Here is a 21,549-nt window from a genome sequence, read left to right as displayed (position 1 = left end):
AAAAGGACAGGAATCAGCTTCATTTCTGCAAATGGGAATATGCAGGCTCTGTCTCTACTCTCAGATCTCCCCTATCCTTGTGTTTGGAGGCATCCATGGAAAAGCACATGTCCTCTGCCACTCCTGACCAGTGCCAGTTAGGGCAAGCTCTGAGAATAGCTCTTGCAACATTTGCCCATATTATGTGGGTGGCCAAACCACTGGCCAGCTGGCATATAAAACTGCTCATCCTTTCTAGAGATAGATTCAAGGGATAGTGTGTACCACCAAGGACCTAATTAATTAAAAGCCTCCTAAAACAGAAAATCCTGTGGTGAGTATTCTGGTTGTTGTTGGGGGGGGGGTGGTGGTGGTGGTGGTGTTTTGCTGTAGTTAAAAGAACTACTTAAACAATATATTTAACCAGGAAAAAGTAAATAGGGAAATGATAATTATGAAGCACAACACCACCACCACCCCCCACCCCACCCCCCAAAGGTTAGCCTCTGGTACTATAATCTTTTGAGCAAAGGCTGCCCTCATTTACACTGAGAAAAAAAATGCAGGAAAACAAACATTATCAGCTGTGGGATGCAGTGGTGAATTTAACCAGCCTCTTCCATCTCCCATTTTTATGATTGTTCTCTGAGAGACATTTCAGTTTGGTGGCTGCAGTCTTCTGTGTGAAAGCTAAACCCAAAATGCCGTGCACAGTTTCTGAGGATCACTTAATCTTATACTGGCAGAAAGAATGAAAGAGGTGTCAAGGGTGATACACAGCAGGCCTGCTGGAGCCCCCCGCTGCCTGGTACCAAAGGAAGAGATCCTCGGCCTTATCAGATCTCCTTGGTAAAGACTCCGCACATTCCTAAGGAGAGGCTCAGGACCAGGCAGTTGGATAACCCAAAGCTCTGGGCAAGGGATGTGGAACACACTGAAATGTCTTTGATCAGTTGAAAGGAGAGAGAAAAAAGAAATAACTCCACGAAACACCCCCCCCCCCCCAAATGCTCTCCAATACTGTGCTGCTGAGAGGCCATGACTAAGTTAGGAGTTAAGAATTCATCCAGAGCAGAAGAGCTGATCAGGTAACCTATCCAACACCACATTTTAAAGATAGCATCCAGTTAATGCTGATTTTTAAAAGCTCCACTGTTATTACTGCTAATGTCAAGAAAGAGCACTAAAATAATTGCTTTTATAACTAAGTCTGTTTTACATTAGCTTGGTTCTTGCCTCTGCCAGAGCAGGTGATAATTACACTTTTGTTTATGGTAAGCGTTATTCTTACATTTTCTAATTCATTTTTCCAGTGGTTTTAACCTGTGACCTCAAACCGCTAGAGTTTTGCAGACTATTTCTGAGGGGTGCAAAACAGAAACAACCATGTTATCACTAGGTGTAAGTTCTTCTGAAATGTCTTCACCTGAAAACTGCAAGGGTCCATAAACCCTAAAAGATTGGAAAAAGTACTACCAGTTTGGATTAGAAGCCCTGTAGAGGATTACAAACACCACAAAACAAGAGCAGCATTGTGATCTAATTGAAAGTGTTTGCATGCTGAGCATAGTAGTCTGTAAAATAAAAAGCCAGTATTTCACTATCTAGACTTGCAATATAGAAGTACCTGTAACAATAGAGAATTAAAAGATTACGTTTTCTGCATTATTTCATTCAAGAAGATTATAAGACAGAAGAAGAAAATGAAAAGGCACATACTGGAATTTTCTCCAAAGTAGAAACTAGCTGTGACCTCTTTAAAGTATTAAATGAATTAATGCATTAAAGGGTCCTCCCCCCCTCCCTCGAATGTCCCTATGGAAAGCAAAATTGTGCCATCTAGTGGGATTTAGACCAAGTCTTAGCTGTGCATTCCCACTAGACACAACGGACGTCCTACAGACTACCTCCGCTTGAATCTGTTTACACTGTAGAGTGGATTTTTTTGTATTCCACTTTGCTCCCACGTTCAAATCCCTCCTCTGCCACAGCTGCAGGAAGGTTCTTAGGCTTAGGGGCAGAGAGGACATTATGCGCTTAGAAGGGGAATATTCAAAAACTCACTCAGGGCTTGCATGGTAGCGAGTGTGTCATGAACAAACAGACAGTGCAACTTCACAGGGCAGATTCTGAAAACAGGGGAAAGCAGGGGCAAACACTGCAAGGTTGGTTGGCTAGGGGGAAACTTCACTCCTTGAGCAGGCAGCACTGGCAAGATAAAATACATCCCATGAAGGCTGTTTTTTTGCAGGGGCTGGAGGAGATTTTTCATTTATCTGCTTAATCCATTTTTCTTCTTGTCTTCTGAGTTGATGGGAAAGATGGGGGAAAATGATTTTCATTGGTATGACTTGGTAAATTTGGAACACCAAAGCCACGGGGTTCACCACAGATTAAGACTCTCCCTTCCTCTTGCCAAGCAGCCAGCAGCATTGGTTTGCACAGCTTTAGGGCTGGTGTATGCAGACAACACTGTAACACAACCCCATTTCCTAGTATGCTTCTGTAACCTTAGTTAAGCAATAGACCTAACACAGATTTCAGTACGATCTTTTAATCTTTGCCCTTTATGGATTAGCGTACCTCTGTACCAGACAGTTGTTTCACTGCTTGCAATTTTTTTCTTCTGTGCTAGTCATAGGAGAGAACCATGTAACGTACAACTGCAATACTAAAATCAGTCAAACTGTTGCAAGTGACTTACATACCTACCTAATAAAACCTGCTAGACAGGAGCACTCATTATTGCCTCAGCCACAACAGGTGAATGAGTAACAGCTCCGTAAGGAGTTTTCAGTATCAGTAAAAGTAAAGTTCACTGGCCAATCCTTAAATAATTAACAACTCTTTCCTCTACACATGCAGTGAGGAGTGACCTTTTCTAATAAATCATAAGCTGTTTTTCTCCAACTCAAATCATCCCCTGGAATAATTGGATCATCTCTGCCCGCCACCAGACCTTTTGTCTTGTGTGAATCAACATGGAAAGGAATCTTAAGAATGTTTTGGTAATTTCTTTCGGATTTCTACTTCTCTTCACTGCTTATGGAGGACTCCAGAATCTACAGGTAAGAGGAGATTGTGCCTCTGCTTGGCAGGACAGTTGGCAGGGAAGGGCATCAGGCCAGCTGGCAGTGTGAGACCCATCAGTCTTTCCATGGTTTCTGTGAGGAAGGCATGCACAGTATTTTTTATGTGGTGGGTTAAAACATCAACTTGCTGCAGATTAGTATTCCTCACTCAGATCCCCAGTATTTACTAAGTATTTTATTCTAGTACTTCTCAAATAGTTTGAATACTTGTGTCAGACTACTTTAGGTCTACAAATTAGTTGCTTGACTGAAAACTTAATTTCTCTGAGATTTTTCTCAAAATGGAAAACAAATACCATTTCTGGAAAGGGTTTGTTTTGAATATTTCTGAATTTCCATAACTTTATTATTATACAACAATGTAAAATATAAAATGTTCAATAATTTAAGTATAAAATAATACAGTAATTCCTAGCATGATGATATAACAATAAAAAATACTATTTTGAATCAAAGGCAGCTTTGCCTTGTATTATCATTAACATCTTCATGGGTTACTGTTACTGTCTATGAATACTTCAGGGTAGATAAACAGGGACTTTGGACTAGATGATCTCCAGAGGTCCCTTCCAACCCCAACCATTCTGAGATTCTGTGATTCCCCCCACACACAAAAACAAACAAACAAACAAAAAAAAAAGCAGCATGAATAAAGCCAATCATATAATTTTGCAGGCCTGGCTTCTAATTTTTGGAAGCTGCAGATGACAAAACCAGGCTTGTGGTATTTCAGAGATAAGACCTCTGTGACCAGGAAGCCTCTTTGCCTGTTTACAAAACAGCCATTCTGATTCTCAGATACACTGACCCTGCTCGGCAGAGAATCTCCTCACCTCGTTGTCCTGATGCCTGCTTCTCACTAAGGGTGTTGTGTGGCTGCCATCATAGTCCTGCATGGCTGGACCATGCAGCCACCACAGGGCTTGGAAGTATTCAGTGCAGCTACCGGCAGCCTTGCTTTCCACCAGCACTCTCCAGTGCTACCCTCCCAGCATCCATTCCCCCTTCCAAAATCTTACTGGATTGCATCAGCTTTTAATGAAAAGGATAAGGAAAATGTTGATAAGCAGCATCTTGATCTTCTCATTGCAACTTTCACAGTATCAAGACAAGAGGACAACTATTTTAAGTATAAAAAATATAAAACTTGGTTAGATCAATAACATGTTATTCCTCCCTTGTGAAAATGTGGGTGAATCAATTACTTCCAACTACAGAGGGCTGCTGTGAGCATATTATGGTATTTGGACCTTGGCCTCTGAAAAATTTAGAAATTGTCAGACCTGTAGTTTAAAGCAAAGAATCTTCCACTGTTGCTAAGTCAGCACTTGCAATGCAGATCTGAGGATATTCCTGCCTGAGACAAGAAGTGAAGTCCAAGAAAAGAGGTCATCCTTCATTCAGCTTGCTTTCAAAAAGAAACTCAAGTGAATTACATTAAATAAAATCTGACTTACGAAAGCTTTGAATCTGCACAGTGCTCACCTGGTTTTGTATCATATTTTCATAAATAGGTTATCATTGTGAGGAAAACATGATACACAAACAGCACAATGCCTGTGATAAAATTTGTCTCAACTGCTGTTGTTGTCCATGCAGAGCAGTCTCCACTCAGAAGAAGGCCTGGGTGTTGCATCCTTAAGTGTTCTCTATGCTGCGCTCATCTTATCATCCATGTTCCTCCCTCCAATACTCATCAAGAAGGTCGGCTGCAAGTGGACCATTGCAGGCTCTATGTGCTGCTACATCGCATTCTTCTTAGGGAACTTCCATGCTAGCTGGTACAATTTAAATACTTTAACCCTCTCTATTGTGTTTGAACAAAATCAGTAAGAGCAAAGTTCGTTCTTTTTCTCAATTCCTACTCCACATGTGTTGCAGAAATTAAAGTTGGATGCAAAAGAAAGAGGGATCCTGCAAGAAAGAGGGATAAATAAATCCATTAGCAGGTGAAGTAGAAAGGTGAAAATGTGCAAAAAGCCAGAATGAATGCATCCATCTACCCACCTGAAGCTGCTTCTCTACCTCGTGTGTGTAGCAGAGATTTCCCTTCAGGAAAAAAAAAACAAAGAAAAAAAGAAATCATAAATTTCATTTAAAATCCAAGCTACTTTTGGGAATGTTTTTGAGAAGTTTGAAGAGAAGGCTGTCTTCCAGCCAGTGGCTCTGGGAACAGAGGACCACAGGAGGATGCCAGATCCTGCCTTGCCCTTTCAGAGGTGGAGGAACAACTTCTGCTCTCCAGTAACAGGGGACACAACTCTACAGAGGAAGGTTGTTTTGATCCATCTTCTGAAGAGCAGGTGCAATTTAATTCTCACTTACAAAGGGATAAGACACACGAGCACAGACCTAGCCAGCCTAGCCTAGGCCTAGCACCTGGACACAACTGGGAGGGCTTGCACATCCTAAAGTTCATAAAATTGCCCCTTTCCTGGTTCCGTGTAACAGATTTATTGAATCACACAAAGGATAAATCTATTTCTTTGATGTTTATTTTTGCATCTGGATCTTTGGGCAAATGGTTATTATGGTGATGGATAATAACTATGCTAAATAAAGTGTTCTTTGGCAGGTACACACTAATCCCTACCTCTGTGATCCTGGGCGTAGGAGGAGCACCACTCTGGTCTGCCAAATGCACTTACCTCACCATTGCTGGCAATTCACATGCTAAGAAAGCAGGAAAAAATGGGAAAGACATTATCAACCAATACTTTGGGATCTTCTTTCTGATATTTCAGTCCTCCGGCATCTGGGGAAATCTTATCTCATCCTTGATATTTAGCCAAGCTTCCACCAAAGGTAAAATATATTTTAAAATCTTGGCACTTCTTTCTATAAACATCAGCTAGTTATAGATAGTTAAAAGGTAGATTTCTGTAGCTGAGACTTCACAGTCAATGGAAACAGTCACTTGTTCTCTGGAAGTGTCTATTTTCTATCATCTCTTCATCAGCTATAAAGAAAATTCAGACAACTCCCTCAAAAATAGATTTCTATTGAATTCCTTTCAATTTCCATCCCTGTGTTGTAAAGCGTAGATAGGATCTAGCAGTGGCAGTCTTTCACATCTGACTTCTATTTAAAGTGCATTAAAACAAAAGGCAAAATACTGAAGAAGCCTTTTCACAAAGCTTGTAGTACTGGATTAATTTGCTGTTAAACATTCAAGGTTAGTCAAGCCGATGCTGGTGCTTGCTGAAAATGAGTGCTTTACAGAATTGTCAAGAAGAAATAGAAGTAGCTGTTGGCAAGAGTCTGCATGCCAGGGCTCCTCTGCTGTATTACAGGCTCAGACAGCAGATGCCAATGTAGCTTGAAGAAATCACTCAACAGTGCTGCTCTCATTTCCCTTGCTTGTAATTGGTATAAGCCTTAAAAGGGCAGTTGTGGAGATAAATTAATACTTGGATGCCACTGTAGAGATTCAAAGTGCTAAGGTGTATTATCATTGCAGTCTCCAGTGCATTCCCTATCCTGTCAAAGTCAGAACAAGATGGACATAGAAAAAGCCTTCCATACACACTGCTACTATGAATAGCAAGAAGTTAGCTCTCTCCCCCAACTCAGTTCAGCAGAATGTCCTCTAGAATGTATTCAGATAGGTATTAGGTTAAAACTAAATGTCAGGGAGCTGGCATCACGTTTTAATCTTTGAATCCTTGGATTAATGGCAAAGTAGCTGTCACAAGGTCTGATACTTACGGAGAATCATGCTTCCTTTAAACCTAAGAAACTATAGATGAAACACCATCAAAGCAGAATGTGAAAGGACTGTATCAAGTCCAACAGCGTCCTGCTGATCTGATGGTCTGATCCTCACAATGTCTCAGGAGGGACTGTCCTGATTTCATTTGCAGGGCAGAAGTTGTGGTGCAGCTGTGGGGTCTGCACAGACTGCAAACATTTTACTCTCTTCTGCCTCACAGCACACATCATACTAATAAGAGGATTAAAATACTCCTTTTTGTTTGGGTTTTTTTTTTTTTTTACCTTGTAAATCCCCTCCTAGTTTTACATCTGAGGATGTTCCTTTAAATTCTAAAGAAAATCTTTTACTTATTTTTTACCAACTACATTGGATTTCAGGAAATGCTCTGTTCCTGGGAGGTGTGCTGTGAAAAGCTCTCAAAGCCAAAGGCCTTGCCTATCTGCACAACAGTGATGAACAGTCGTACCATAAGCTTCCCAACTGTGCCTTCTCAGTGAGACTCAGCTTTAATCTAGAGAGAGCTGCTTGGGGGCGAGGGGATAAGCATCTCCAGTCACTCCTTTCACTCTCCTCTGACAGTACAGCAAAGACATCCACCTCTATTGCTCATATTCTTAAAATGTATAATTTCACTGAGCAGTCAGAAAGATGTGGTATGTATCTGCAGAATCAAAATGCATAAAATTCAGACACGTACATACGCTTGACATATTGCCTGCATCACTGCATCCAGACACAGCAAGGCAAGCTACATCATGAGGTAATATTACAAAAGAATGTAAAATACAAGAGTCATCCTTTCTTACTCATCAATATTGCAGCTTTATTTCCAGAGGAACAGAGCAAACCCTGCCTTGCAACTTCCATATCACTAATTGCATGTGCATGTTCATCTTCAGAGGGTGCATGAACAGATAGAAAACTTGTTTTACACACTTCCACACTCTACTAGAGTGACTCACCATTTGCATATGGTGATTTTGTTCCAGGTCTGTTTGTTCAAAACTGTGTACTGGTAGCCAGTGGCTATAATAAGGTAATGATTTTCTTCATGTTATTAAGTTTTATCTGATGTTAAACTTAAGGTTGCTTATGAAGCTGCTTAAACAACTGGTTCACATCGCAGCAGCTTTGATTGGAAGCAATGGAGAAAAACACACTAAAAGTAGTTACACAATAACCCTAAATGCAAAATTACAGATCAAGTCCTGTTTAAGGAATCAGCAAAGGTACAGTGTATTGCCCTTTATTATGCTTGGACCACTGACAAATTCTGCAATGAAAGCATTGAAACAATTGTATGGGTTTTTGATCATTCTTCCCCACTATACAGCTTATTCAGGCTTACACTTTGGGTTAGTATTTTTTCTTTACAGAAAGGGTACTGGAGGAAGTGGGCATGGTGTTGTGGTAATACACAGTGTGCGTGAGTACATACTTGTGGCTTTGATGTACGCCCAGCACAACACTGGTGGGATTGAACAAAGCAAAGGTCTTACTCCAAACCCTGCCAAACTGTTCTAGTTTCAAGTACATTCTCAAAGAGTGATAAAGCAAGTCATAAAGTAATAAAGCCAGGAAAAGCTGGTTTCTTGGAAGACTGTGTTTGTGGGTAGTCGTAATTTGAATTTATAAAACAAAAAGATGCCTCAAGGTGGTTTCCATTCCCATAACGCATACAGAAATTATATGGAAAGGGATAATGTGCTCTGGCTATAAGAACTGAAGTCCATCAGTTCAGTGGTGGTGTAAATTGAGGGACCTGTCTTAGGTATTATGGTTAAGAGTACAGATAGATACACACTGGAACTTTAAATAGTGCAAATTGAGCTTGGATTCACATTTCAGCCTTTGGATTCAATCCATGTCTCCATCTATCCATCAATTCAATGTTCTGCCTTGAGCAACTGCTTCTGTTAGATCAGATTTTTATGTGTTAAACTGAGATTCTGAAGTTAAACATCTCTAATCAGGAAGTATTTGAAACCAAGCATTGGATTCCCTTCTTATATCCTTACATATAGCATGCATTCATCTGATCTCTTCCCTGACCAGTGTTTCTTCTGGTTCCTACTGAATTAGTGGAAATCTCAGAAGTGGCGTGCTGTGGAGCATACGACTGCATGACTAATACCACTAACACCACTGGGTCAGCAGAACCCTCCAACTCCTTAATCTACATTCTGCTAGGGATCTACACTGGTAAGTAATTCACACAATCTTTAATGAATATCACTGATGGGAAACCTACTACTTGTGAAACCTAGTGTGACTTTGCAGATGATAAAGTTTCCAACTTCCTCCCTCAATCCAATCTGCTAAAAGGAAATAAGATATGTGATAGCTGTAAACAACTCCTTCTCAAATAGTTTCGAATGCTTTCTGCCAGTGCCGTATCATTTTTGTTGCAAGGAGCAAGATATTCTTTACACTCTTCACCTGGAATAAAGCTGAAGCCCAGCATGGTGACCCCTCTGTTTCACTCAAAGTCTGTGTTGAATCAAAAGAATCAAAAGTATGCCCATATTGCAATTAGAAGATTACAGCAGTTTATCCAGTTATGCATGAGATACATAGTTTTAAATTCACTGTCTTCAGGATTATCAATGGTGAACTAGTTACTAATGGCACTGGGCAGATTTATATATGCATGCAGAGCTCCAAGATGCTAAGAGCAGCCCAGCTAGTGGTACTTGAACTTATCAGCTTCTAGTCATCTGGGGATACCTATCAGAACTGGCTGGTGTTCTACCATGTGTAAAACAGTTTTAGCACAAGAACTGCACTGTAATTAGAGGTGGACCTGAACTGGGGCTCCCAGAGCATGCTGTCATTTTCGGGGAGGTTTTTGGATCCCCACTGAGACTTTACAACTTCAGTCAATTCTCATCTGTGTTGCCTGAATTATAATACCTTAGAGTGAAAGGCAAAGATGAAAAGAAGCACTAGACGAAGTGGCACATCTCCCATTCAATAACTACAGCTGCTATAGACGTTCCTTGCATAAGGCTAGAAAGGAATCAAGGACAGAGAAGGCTGATGCCATCCAAAATTGGAAAGACAAAAATAGATGTGCAAAGATTCATTCAGTGATGAAAGTTCAAAAAGTATCCGGCTCAAAACAAGTTATTCTCTGGATGAAGTGGAAGTATCTGGAAAGGCAGTATGTCACCTTAGCTCTGATAAAATATCTTTGCAGTCTCTGAACATAGATACACCTTCTTTGCTGAGACAGATGCACGTAATTTGTCATATGCTCAAACAGAATGTGACTCAGTCAGAGCCAGCTCTCACTGGACTTGGGCATCGCAGAAAAACCTCCTTCCTTCCCCAAGCTCCATTCCTAATTGGTGAGAAAATGTAAAGAATATCCCCCCACTTCCCTTCCAGAATGTGCTGGAGCTGATGCCTTTCTGCTAAAGGCAGGCTTGGCTCACAAGTTTAAATTTAAATTTGATGACTAACATATACAGCACTCCCTTAGGCTGTGATCATGCAAAATGAATGCAACTCTGCTGTCTACTGACCCCACGTCAGTAGGGTTTCATTTTTCTTTTAAGCTCTTAATAAAAGATATGTCTTTTCTGACTTTGAGGGAAACCAAATAGCTAACTAACTATTTCATTCACAGACATCTTTTATATGTTTCCTCTGTTTGGTTGCTGTATACATATTTTGCCCAGCTTGGGTGGAGACAATAGTGAATAAGTCTTTTGTTTAGTTTTCTCACAGACTATGGATATCTCTATTTATATTCATACCAACCAGTATTAAGTTACTTATCTCCTATAATTGCTATTTATTCATTTGACATGTTTGTTAGACTATTTGTCTTGTAAATGTGGATGTCCTGCTCTCATCCATGTAAGTCCTTCAGTCAGTACATAAGCACCAATAAGCAGCCTGGCAGAACCAACAATGGGGAAGGATTTATAGCTCAGCCACAGTGGAGAATCAGGGCACTGGAGAATACAATTTCGTTCTAGGAGGCATGAATGAGAAATAATAAGCAATAAAAAATTAAAGCAATTTAATGTAAATCTGCTAACATATTTGGACATTAAAAGTTCAAAGAAGAGAGCTCACCCATACGTGGTAACATAGGAGCTCATTAAATAGGCAATGTGAATGGGAAGAAGTGCCTCGTTCTCCTCTTACTCTGAACTCCACTTGTTTCCATGGATGGAGTTCTAGTCAGCATAAGCAAGAAAGGAAACATAATCATGCCTTGCGTCTGTAAAGAAGCAATTGCTTGTGAATCTGTGGGTGCTCCGTGTGTATTATGAGACAGTTATCTTCTTGATAACATGAAAAAGATGGTATTGATTCAGTCCACAAGCAACAAGCCTAGACTGATGCGTATATGATCATTTTCTGATTAACTACCCCATGTATTCTTTCATACGCTGCTTCTGCTAGGAAATTATAGGATCAAAGCTGTAAATTACATCTTTTTCAAGTCCCCCAGAGTTACCGTCTGTCATGTTTAAAATAGCACACAGAATCGTAGAATAGTTTGGGTTGGAAGGGATCTTCAAAGGTCATGTAGTCCAACCCCTCTGCGATGAGCAGGGACATCTTCAACTCGATCATGTCGCTCAGAACCGCATCCAGCCTGGTCTTGAGTGTCTCCAGGCATGGGGCATTCACCACTTCTCTGGGCAACTAGTTCCAGTATTTTACCACCCTCATTGTAAAAAATTTCTTCCTCATGTCCAGCCTGAATTTCCCCTCTTTTAATTTAAAACCATTACCCCTCATCCTATTGCAATATTCTGTGCTCAAAGCATGGGTCTGAGCTAACAAAGAAAAAAAAAAAGAAAAAAAAAGGCGGCATATACTGGGATGCAAGACAGCAGTTATCATTCTAACCCTTTATTATTCTTTCCATGTATTTGAAGGAAGATCTCCCCTAGCCATGAAAACCTTGGCACTGGAAGTGAATATTCCTCTCTCATGTTGATTTAAAGCCTTCTGATAGCTCCCAAGGGAGCTGTTTGTGGCCAGCTCCCCATCCCTGCGCCCCTGGCTTGCCCTGGAAGGGTGAGCGATCACCCTCTGTGGCCGCACAGCTGCTCCGGCGGCTGTCACAACAGGCCAGTCACAGTTAAGCTGAGGGGATTTGTGAGGTGCACAGCTGTAAGCAAAAGATGTTGATGTAGATCAGGCCTTCTTGTTTACACAGAAATGGCCTTTACACTGAAGCGGAATCAGAGGCATCTGCCAAAACATCCCACAGAGAGCTAAGCACTAAGTCAGAACAATAACAGCAGCAAGTGACTTCCCATCATTCTTGCAGCATTCCTCAGTTTTTCATGAACTTTTTGTTTTGTTTTTGCAGCTAGTGGTGTGCTAGCTGTGTTGCTGATTGTTACATTTCTGGACCAGATCAAATCTGACCAAGCAGAGGCTGAGAAAGAAATACTAGAGACACCATCCTTTTGGTCTACGTTCCTAGCAACTTTCCAACATCTTAAAGATAAAAGACAGTGTCTTCTAATCCCTCTGACAATTTACAGTGGGCTGGAACAGGGATTTCTTTCTGGTGACTACACAAAGGTGTGGATGACAATGAAAATCTATGTCTTTCCGACTGTTTTTTGTGCCTTTGTGTCTTGTTATTGCATCTGATCTATATTTACTTGTTAAACGAAGATGTTTTTGATGGCAATTTGTGGTTTTCTAAATTACTGCTTACTTCTCGAATGAACTCCGAGTGACATCTTCAAACAGGAGAGGCCAGCAATAAATATCTCCCTTGGAACAGCCTCAAAAAGAACACTGTAGAGAGCTTAACTCACCAGTGGAGGCCACAGCAGAGAGCTACAGGTTCAAACTCTTCAGCTTGTTGTAAATAACAAACTGGGACAAAAGCCAGCAGTCTGCAAAGCTTTTATATTTTCCTTCCTTCTGGTTTCCCTAGAGTTTGTATAAGTGCAAGTCAGCACACATACCACATATTTTATTTTGACAACCTTTACGGTAACAGGGCAAATCCTCAATGTGGCTGAAAGCCCTTGCCAGTCACTAGTGCAACAGGTCCAAACTCTGAATTGAAATGATTAAAACCACCTCTGCTCCTCCAGCCTCTCTACAAACCTAGACACACAACAGGTGTGTTCTCCAGACATTTGTTGAGAGAGTCTCCAAAGCAAGGGGGCAATCTTTCTGAGCTGCTTATTTGACACTTAAGCTTTCAAACCTTGCATATAAGCAGAAGGAAGAGTGAATTTGCTGCTGTGTTTGAATGGATTGGAAGGGGCACTCCATGGCCACTTCCACTGGTTGTATACTCTTATAGGTGAGGTCCTCTTCTTTTTTTGGGAGCTGCTCTGTAATGACCATAGTGCTGACTGTGAATTTTCATCTCTTGGGCTATGAAGGGAAGGCAGAAAATTCCTAGTGCCACTGCCAGGAGTTTTATTTGCATAGTGAGCAGTGCTCTGATTTCTTCTGCTTGTTACTGCTCTGTTTGCATGGCATCAGCCTGACTGAGAATTTGGTTAGGAATATAACTGCTGAAGGCCAACTATGTCAATACACTAGGGACTTGTCAATAAACTCTGTAGCTGTGCTCCTTTGATCTTGTCCATGCTGGCTATTTACCGAATACTCAGGCTAAGACCCTTGAACTTTAGCTGCATGTTTTCACCGAAGAAAAGGTGGTATCACTGTCTTTTCTCTTCCAGGCATATGTGACCTGTGCCCTCGGGATACATTATGTTGGTTATGTGATGATCTGCTTTTCAGCTGTAAATTCCCTCTGCTCTCTGCTCTTCGGAAAGATCTCTCAGTTCACGGGTAGAAAACTTCTATTTGCATCAGGTATGTAAAGGTAATTTGAAGGACTAATCACCTCATGTAATATATCAAATCCAGTGCTCTCCCTTTTGCATTCACTAGAAATGGAGAGCTCACTGTCAGCTAGCAATTAAAACCAAAGTCAATCTGGAGGCAAATGTCATTCATGAGAAGAGAGGCAGCACAGTTAACCACTGTACTGAGGTCATTATCACATCATCAAGACCTTACATCACTTTGCTGGTGGTGTAGTTCATCCTGCTTTTGAGGGCATTATCTACTCAGAAAGTGCCCTACAGCCTTAATGCTTTATAGCTCTAATGCAACCAGTGATCAATCATCTTACAATACAGATGTTGAGGCCTACTCTATGCCTGAGAAGGATTTCTCCATTGGGGTGAAACCTCCTTGCCTTTATGGAGTTTTAAAGGTTGGCCTGGTGTTCTTTTCACTACTTGTTCTACAGGGAGAAAAGGAGAAGAAAGTCATATGACAGCATGTCAGGCTAGAATAAATTGAGGGCTTGTATGGGATAGTAATTTTCATGTTGCTGTGAGATGTATATATTTAAGAACATCTCCCTCTCCATGGAAGACTCAAATGAGTAACAGAGTAATGGAGGCATTAAAAAAAACAAGAAATATTTCATTTGCATCCCTGTATCCAGTAAGCATGCTGAAGAGAACTAATACCTGACTTTCACTACAGAGTAATCTGTACTATTATAATCATCACTGACTGGGTCAATGTGCATCTAGGTATTCTAGGCATTTCCTCCATAGGAAATTTTAAGCCTGTGCTACAGTCACTAGTTCAGAGATTCTTCTGTATATGTCTGTCCTAGGTGTATGGTGTATGAAACTCATTTTAGAATAAACAATAACAAGAACAACAACACAGCAATAGTGTTAACAGTACAAGACCTCTGAACCTCTCAGTTCTGTTTAATGGTCTTTGTATTCAACTGGTGAAGGTGCACCTCTGAAGGGAGGAATCATTTACAAACTGCTTTTAAAAAGAAAGACAAAAAGTCACCAGACCCTGTAGATATCCTTAACTGCCTCCTCTGGCTCTGAAAGGATACCTACATTTAAGGACTTGGTAGGGAGAATAGAAGGGTGCTTCCTCCCCCTCGCACACACCTCACATGGTGACTGCAAGTCTTTCAGCTGCCCCTTCTCCTACTCAGGGGCAGTTTTTGTCCTTTGGGCTAATCAGCAATGAGGATCTCTCAGCACAGGACACTGCTCAGAATTATTAATTGAAGACTGTTAAAGGACTGCATTGTCTTGTATTCCATGTGATATCAACTCTGTCAGCACAAATGTCAATGAACCAGAAAGACTTAAGATTGCCTTGTGATCTAGTTGAGGGAAGAATTTGAAAGTGTTACCTACTACTATCTGTAGCGTTTGTAATTGCATTTACATTTATCTTCTTTCTTTCTAAATCAACAGCTGCGGTTACAAACACTGCCTGTATAATAGCACTACTGCTGTGGAAACCCCATCCTAAGCAGCTTGCTGTGTTTTTCATATTCCCTGCTCTTTGGGGCCTATCTGATGCCATTTGGCAGACACAAACTAATGGTAAGTCTTGGTGACAATGAAATGTACTCTCTTGAGATACAAAATTTTGCATGTTTGTATTTATAAAACAAAGTGTGCATAAAAATGATAATGTATTTAAGGCAGCATCTGAAAGAAATATGTTAGCTCATTGGAAAGTAAAAGAAATAAGAACAAGTTGGGAATAAAAAAGTAAAAATTAAATAAATTTTTCCAAGATGGAGAAGAACACTGTAGAAGATGATAATGGGTACTCAGAACAAATGTTCTGGAGGAGTATAAGTATTTCAAAGAAAATTGGAAAACTAAGAAGAATGACACTAAGAATGAATGAATTTAGCCTGTCTTTTGCAATAAAGGAGAGCACTCTGGATGAAAAAAAAATCAACTCAAAGTTCAGCAACAAAAGAAACAGCAAACTGGCTGTTAGGAGTTATTAGAAAAAAAGTGGAGAAAACTGCAGAAAGCTACATTATGCAACCAAATAAATTCATGCGGCTCTAATTTGCTCCATTTCAAAAATCTTAATACAATGTGATAAGACATAAAAAGGCAATAAAAAGGAACAGTCATGGGTGACTTCCACTTGAAGGAAGACTGACAGACTAGAACACTATAGCCTGGACAAGTGATAAGTGAGGAAAACAGTCAGTAAGATAATAGTATGGAAAAGTTGATTAGAAATTCACTATTTCACTTAATAACAGAGCTAATGGTACCAAATAAAGTTATCAGGCAGCAGCTTTATAGAAATCAAAAGAAATGCTTTTTTTACACAATGCATAATCAAAGAGTGGAATTCATTGCCAAAATGTAAATGTTTTTAAGCTAGAATTACATCACTTCAGGGGAAGATGTTCCTGGGGGCTCTTAAAGCTTGGTGGTTCAGAGGAAATCTCCAACTCAGAAAGTCCCTACGTCTTTGATTGCCAGAGTCAGGAGGGCACTAGCAGGGGAAGATCACTGTGTACTTGCCTCAGTTCTTACACTCTTAACCTAGGAGTCTGTTACTGGAAGTATACCATTGGACTTTTGTGATGTTTTGTGGTTGTTCCTAGAATCTTTTATGTTCTTCTGCTGTGTGATATATTGCAATTATTATGTACTTAGAGTTCAGATAATGAGCTGATACAAACTGACTTCCACAAGGGATTATTTAAACATATCCCTTAATCAAAACTAGAGGATATTCTCTTATAAACACTAAAGACAGACTCTAAAAATGCTGAAGAGAGCAAGAGCTATATATATATTGTGAGGACTTGAAGTAAAGTCTGCTCATGACTATCAGTCATACTCTTTTTAAATCAATGCCTTAGCCTGGGTCAGAAGACAGTTAAGTGCTCTTTCATCTGCTCTCATATTTTGTCTCTTATTTCATGAATGTTGTTTTTCTCTGCCTCAAATTCATATTTAGCAGATGCCATAGGAATATGCATGTGACAGAACTAGCTCACCCGGGCCCACATCAGGTTATGTTTCCTGGACTCCCTCCCTTTGTTCCTTCTGGATGCTTCAGTAGCTTAGATGATTTTATGCACTAGATAAATTGTCATGTTCCTCCTAAAAAGCCAAAGGGAAAACACCACAGTCCTTTGCCTGGCATTGACAGTGATCTCATCTCAAGTCTCCGCCTCTACACCCAAGGAAGTGACCAGTCAGACTTCTCTGTCCCTCCAGCAGCTCCAGCTCATATCCCTAAGAGGAGACCTAATACATATATCAAGGGACATCCTCTCGTCTTCTCTCATCTCAACCAACAAATTTGTGCCTTTGGTATAATTTTAAATCTGTGCTATCATTATTCAGGTTCATGGAAGGAGAACATCAGCGAGGATTTGCTCTCCCTGAAGTAAAGCTGTTTCCTGCTTCTTCGGCCACAGCCTTCCTGACTGCTAATCAGGCTTCTTCCCAACACTCTTGAGAGCCATATCTCAGTCTCCCACTGGGATAAAGGACCTACCCTGTATCCTGCTTCTCTCTTTTCCAGAAAGCCTTGCCACCAGACACTTTGCTTCTTTCAGAATCACAGAAAGGTTGAGGTTGGAAGGGACCTCTGGGTGTCACCTGGTCCAACCCGCTTTCTTAAGCAGGGCCACACAGGCACAGCCAGTTACCCAGGACTGTGTCCAGTCAGCTTCTGAATATCTCCAGGGAGGGAGACTCCACACCCTCCCTGGGCACCTGAGCCAGTGTTCAGTTACCCTTGCAGTGCAGAAGTGTTTCCTGATGTTCAGAGGGAACCTCCTGTGTTTCAGTTTGTGCCCATTGCCTCTTGTCCACTTTTCTTGGACACCACTGAAAAGAGCCTCCACCCTCTTTGCACCTCCCTTCAGGAATTTACATTCATTTGAGATGTCCCATGAGAAGGACATCTCCTCAGTAAGGTTCCTGCACACCTGACAAAGACGGACCTGATGACCTCCTTAGGAAAAAAGGCGTAAGTGCAGAGAACCCAAGTGTCAGAGAGGTGACTGGGAAGTGGCTGCAGTTCCCAACCCCCAGATGAGGCATAGACTGTGGACAATGCTTCGCATTTACTCAATGGTGAGTGAGGTCTGCAGCTGTGTGACAAGACTGACCTCCATTACAGCGCTGTAACAGGTCATCTTCATTCCCAGATCCCTGCAGAATACTTGTGCAAATTCCACATTTGCATTAGCTGGGAAAAACCTCAGATGCTCCTTATGCTTGCACAGTATCTTTTTTTGTCTGTACCTTCTTCAGCTTTTCCACAGATCCCAGTTCTAAAATCATACAGAGTTTGCTTTGTCATATTGTCACATCGTCACATCGAAACATCAAGTGATGACATGAAATCTTATCAGAGAGGTGCAGTGACACTACTCCATAATGCTTCATCCCAGAACAGGATCTTCAGTTTGACATACCCATTTAAGACTAAATCTCTTTTCCCCTTCGTCAGTTTTATACAGATACACATCACATGAGAAATTCCCAGCTCCAAAGGCTATGAGGTGAGATAAGACTTCTAAAACAGCACTGGGGACTAAGGCTTCTGGTCCTTCCTTTGGCAAGCTCCCATGACTGCTGCTTGGGCCTCAGTATATTAACCACTGAATGAACAGAATGGCATTGTGCCACATGCTTAAGGTATTCTACCGTAATTGAAGATGGCTCACTTTGGCCTGCTGTGGATAGGTAATACTGGAGTTCCCCCTAGAGGATATATAGGCTCACAGTAGGTGAATCAATTTTTTAAAGCTTTCCTAACATGTTTGTGTATGCGTGTGGACACTCTCCTTTATTTCCAAAGAAAGCTACTTCATGTCAGAGTGTGTAGTGCCCTCTCTTATCTATCCTGAACACAGATGCTATTATTATCTCCCCGGCAATAACTATGCTTGGGGTGTAACAATTGTATAGTGCAGAGCTAAGCTATTGGGTAGACTACAGTAAAATAAAGTTCTTTCCAGGCTGACATGTATCTTTAGGAAGGATATAAATCAGTCTGGAAGGTTTATATACCTGGACTCAAGTAATTTCCAGCAGTCGTGTTATATAGCCATGCCTACTAGTACCAGGGGAAGGAGTGGGAAAATGGTTGGTGGTAAACAGGGAGGATAATTGCCATGGAAGTGAGCTGCAAAAATTCAGACCTAGCAGTCTCTCCACTCAGCCAGCCCCGCAGGTCCTGTTAAAGCTTCAGCCAGGCAACTTGCACCACACTGAACTTGACTTTTCGTGGTAAAGACAAACGTTCAGATTCGAGGCAAAACCACCATTGTGCTTCTATATAACTGCTAGTTAATACCACATTTGCACCCTGGAAATGAAATCTCTCCTGCCAAATCAGCTTTTCCTATAGCTGAACCTTGGACTAAATCCTCACTCTTTTCTCCCATTGCTTTGATCAAAAAAGAAGGCTTCAAAATAGCAAGGGAAAATAGGTACCAGCTGCAAGCCAGAATCTCAACACATAGAATTACCATGGCATCAGAAACCTTCCTGTAATAACTCTCCTCAATAATCCCTTTCCAGAAGATAGCACAGGGCATATAATAATGAATTATTATCGAATAATTCACACTACACTACACTCTGCCAGTTTAATGAACTAAGTACATTTTGTGATGCACTTGTCCAGATTTTCCATCATGTCTAAATTGAAAAATTCAGTAAATGTCCTTTTACAGTCATCAGGATGCAGTAAGATTTTACATACAGATGATATCTCCCCTTAACAAAATTGAAGGGTTAGTTGAGCCAACCCACATTTTTAGAGAACTTTGTACTCCTCTGTGCCTTTTGGCTAAATGTGCATATTTCAAACTGATGTGCTGTTAGGTAGAGAAGTGGATGAGAAGAGTCAAGTTTCATTATATTCCTTGCCCTCCTCCCTGCACACCACAGCTAAGTCAGTGGAAATACCTGCTTCTTTATCACCACTGGTGCTAGCTCAGCACCCAGAGGAAAGCAAGCTCTCTTCCCTTCCCTGTGTGCCTGACTAGTCAGACCTGGAGGCTGGGTATCCCTCCCTGACTCCCAGCTGTGGGTGTGCAGCTGATTGAACCCAGTGGGAACTTCCCAGTGAACACAAGTGCATTAGGATGACCAGTGTAACCAAGTTTCTGTGTCAAGAACATTTTCCAGTTGCTGGCCAGAGTTTCTGTATGCATCAAAGATATTCTTTTTGCCAAATCATCCAGGAGCTGAAAATTCGAAAACCTATTTATCTCAGAGCAAATCTCCTCTACACATGTGTTACTACCATTGGCAACACTGGGAGCCTCACCTGGGGGCTTTCTGAGGCCAAGCTATGGTGAAAACAAGTGACATGCATTTTACATGAACAGTCTCTGCATGTTCTTAGGCAGGTGAAAGAAATGGTTGGAAGAACAGGTAGATAGTGTATGCAGGGTCCATGCAGGTTGCCCCCAAAAGTGGTGAAGAATGGCAGTGGGAGGTCCTCATAGTTCTTTGATCCTTTTTACCCCACAGTGAAAGAGCAACTTGGTCCCTAAGGACCATGTTGTCCCTAGACAAAACTAACTGGAAGCCTGTAAGGACTTGGTATAACCTTCTCAATAGGTTACCTGGAATGTCTACAGTGTCAAGGGCCATTTCTGGCCATCTCCTCTTCTTCCTTACCTACTTGCTCATCAGTGCAAGAACCTTCCTTTTTGTGGCTGATAGTTTGAGAAATTAACTTCCTGTCATCTCACTTCAGTAGATCCCATCCTCTCTTTCTTCCTCCTGTCTTCTTTCTCTTTTTCTCTGATATTCTCTATTCTGTCATTTTTGTTTTGTTATTTCACTTACAGCAATTCACAGGAGCATAAGTATGTTTTAAAACAATGTTTGTGTTTTCCTTTCTCTGACATTTATGAGGGAGATTGTCATCTATTTATTCCCTTTGCAGAAAATACATAGTTGCAGACTTAATCTTCACAAGCCATGTCTCTCCTTCCTTCTAGGACTCTATGGCATTTTATTTGAGAAACACAAGGAGGCTGCCTTCGCAAATTACCGTCTCTGGGAATCGTTAGGATTTGTCATCGCCTTTGCTTATAGCACCAAATTGCAAGTCTACATCAAACTGTACATTTTATTGTCTGTGCTTGTGTTGTCTATGGTGACTTATGGAGCAGTTGAATACCTCAAAGCTAAGAGCTCTCCTGGGACACCTACTGCTACAAAGAAGGAAGATGTAGGACCCCTCACCCAGGATACACATGTGTAATCCAACAGGGTCAGAGCGATGCAGGCAAAGCAAACTGGTTAGCTCCTATAGGCATGTCTCCAAAGGTATTCCAGCTTGTACTATCTCCAGAAAGATGGTAAAGGGACAGCTTTCAAGGCCAGTATAATACAAATGTCTTAGGAGTAAAAACCTCTTTTGAAATCTCAGCTTTATAAGGGAAGATTGTCTGACTTCACCCTTTCATACGTATGACCAACTAAATGTTTTGTTGTTTTGGGTTTTGTTTTTTTTTTAACTAATAAAGTCTTAATAAATGTAAACAAGACTCCTGAGGTCCTCACATTTTTGTATCTGTGCATCAGACCATAAATTTACAATTAAACACGAAAAGCCCGTGTGCAAAATCAGAAGATTGCAGCAGTGGGGATTGCTCAGGTGATTGCAGACAACTCACATCATTTCATGGAACCACTAATAAATATTTATATGGTTCTTATCCTGCATTCTTTAACACTTGTTGTAAATAACATCAAGTTGTAAACTGGCTGTACCTACAGCTCCCGTCTGAACACCACAAAACCCACCAACCACCGAGTCCACCAACTTGTCTTAGGTCAGCAGACAATTGTGTTTCTGCCCATATCACCCCTCTATCCCAGCACTCTTTCCCTTTTGGGTTTCCTGTCTCCAATTTTTCCATCACCACTTACAGCAGCTTTCTCCCAAAAG

The 21,549-nt window shown here is 41.1% G+C and overlaps 1 protein-coding gene across 3 annotated transcripts; it reads left to right on the top strand.

The window, feature by feature from the left end:
- Positions 1-2,853: 2,853 nt before the first annotated feature.
- Positions 2,854-21,145, top strand: UNC93A (unc-93 homolog A). Of its 3 annotated transcripts, none has more exons than XM_030500065.1 (8): positions 2,854-3,047; positions 4,671-4,852; positions 5,647-5,876; positions 8,869-8,988; positions 12,128-12,345; positions 13,476-13,611; positions 15,045-15,176; positions 20,594-21,145. In XM_030500065.1, the coding sequence occupies exons 1-8, from the start codon at positions 2,961-2,963 to the stop codon at positions 20,857-20,859; spliced, it is 1,371 nt and encodes a 456-aa protein (XP_030355925.1). In that variant the 5' UTR covers positions 2,854-2,960; the 3' UTR covers positions 20,860-21,145. The 3 variants fall into 3 exon arrangements, with proteins under 3 accessions (XP_030355925.1, XP_030355924.1, XP_030355927.1); XM_030500064.1 differs by having other exon boundaries at positions 8,842-8,988; XM_030500067.1 differs by lacking the exon at positions 4,671-4,852 and having other exon boundaries at positions 8,842-8,988.
- The last annotated feature ends 404 nt before the right edge of the window (positions 21,146-21,549 follow it).

This window comes from Strigops habroptila, chromosome 10 (assembly GCF_004027225.2).
Source record: "Strigops habroptila isolate Jane chromosome 10, bStrHab1.2.pri, whole genome shotgun sequence".
Lineage (NCBI taxonomy): Eukaryota > Metazoa > Chordata > Aves > Psittaciformes > Psittacidae > Strigops > Strigops habroptila.
The sequence above is the reverse complement of the archived record's forward strand: the minus strand, read 5'-3'. Positions and strand labels throughout refer to the sequence as shown.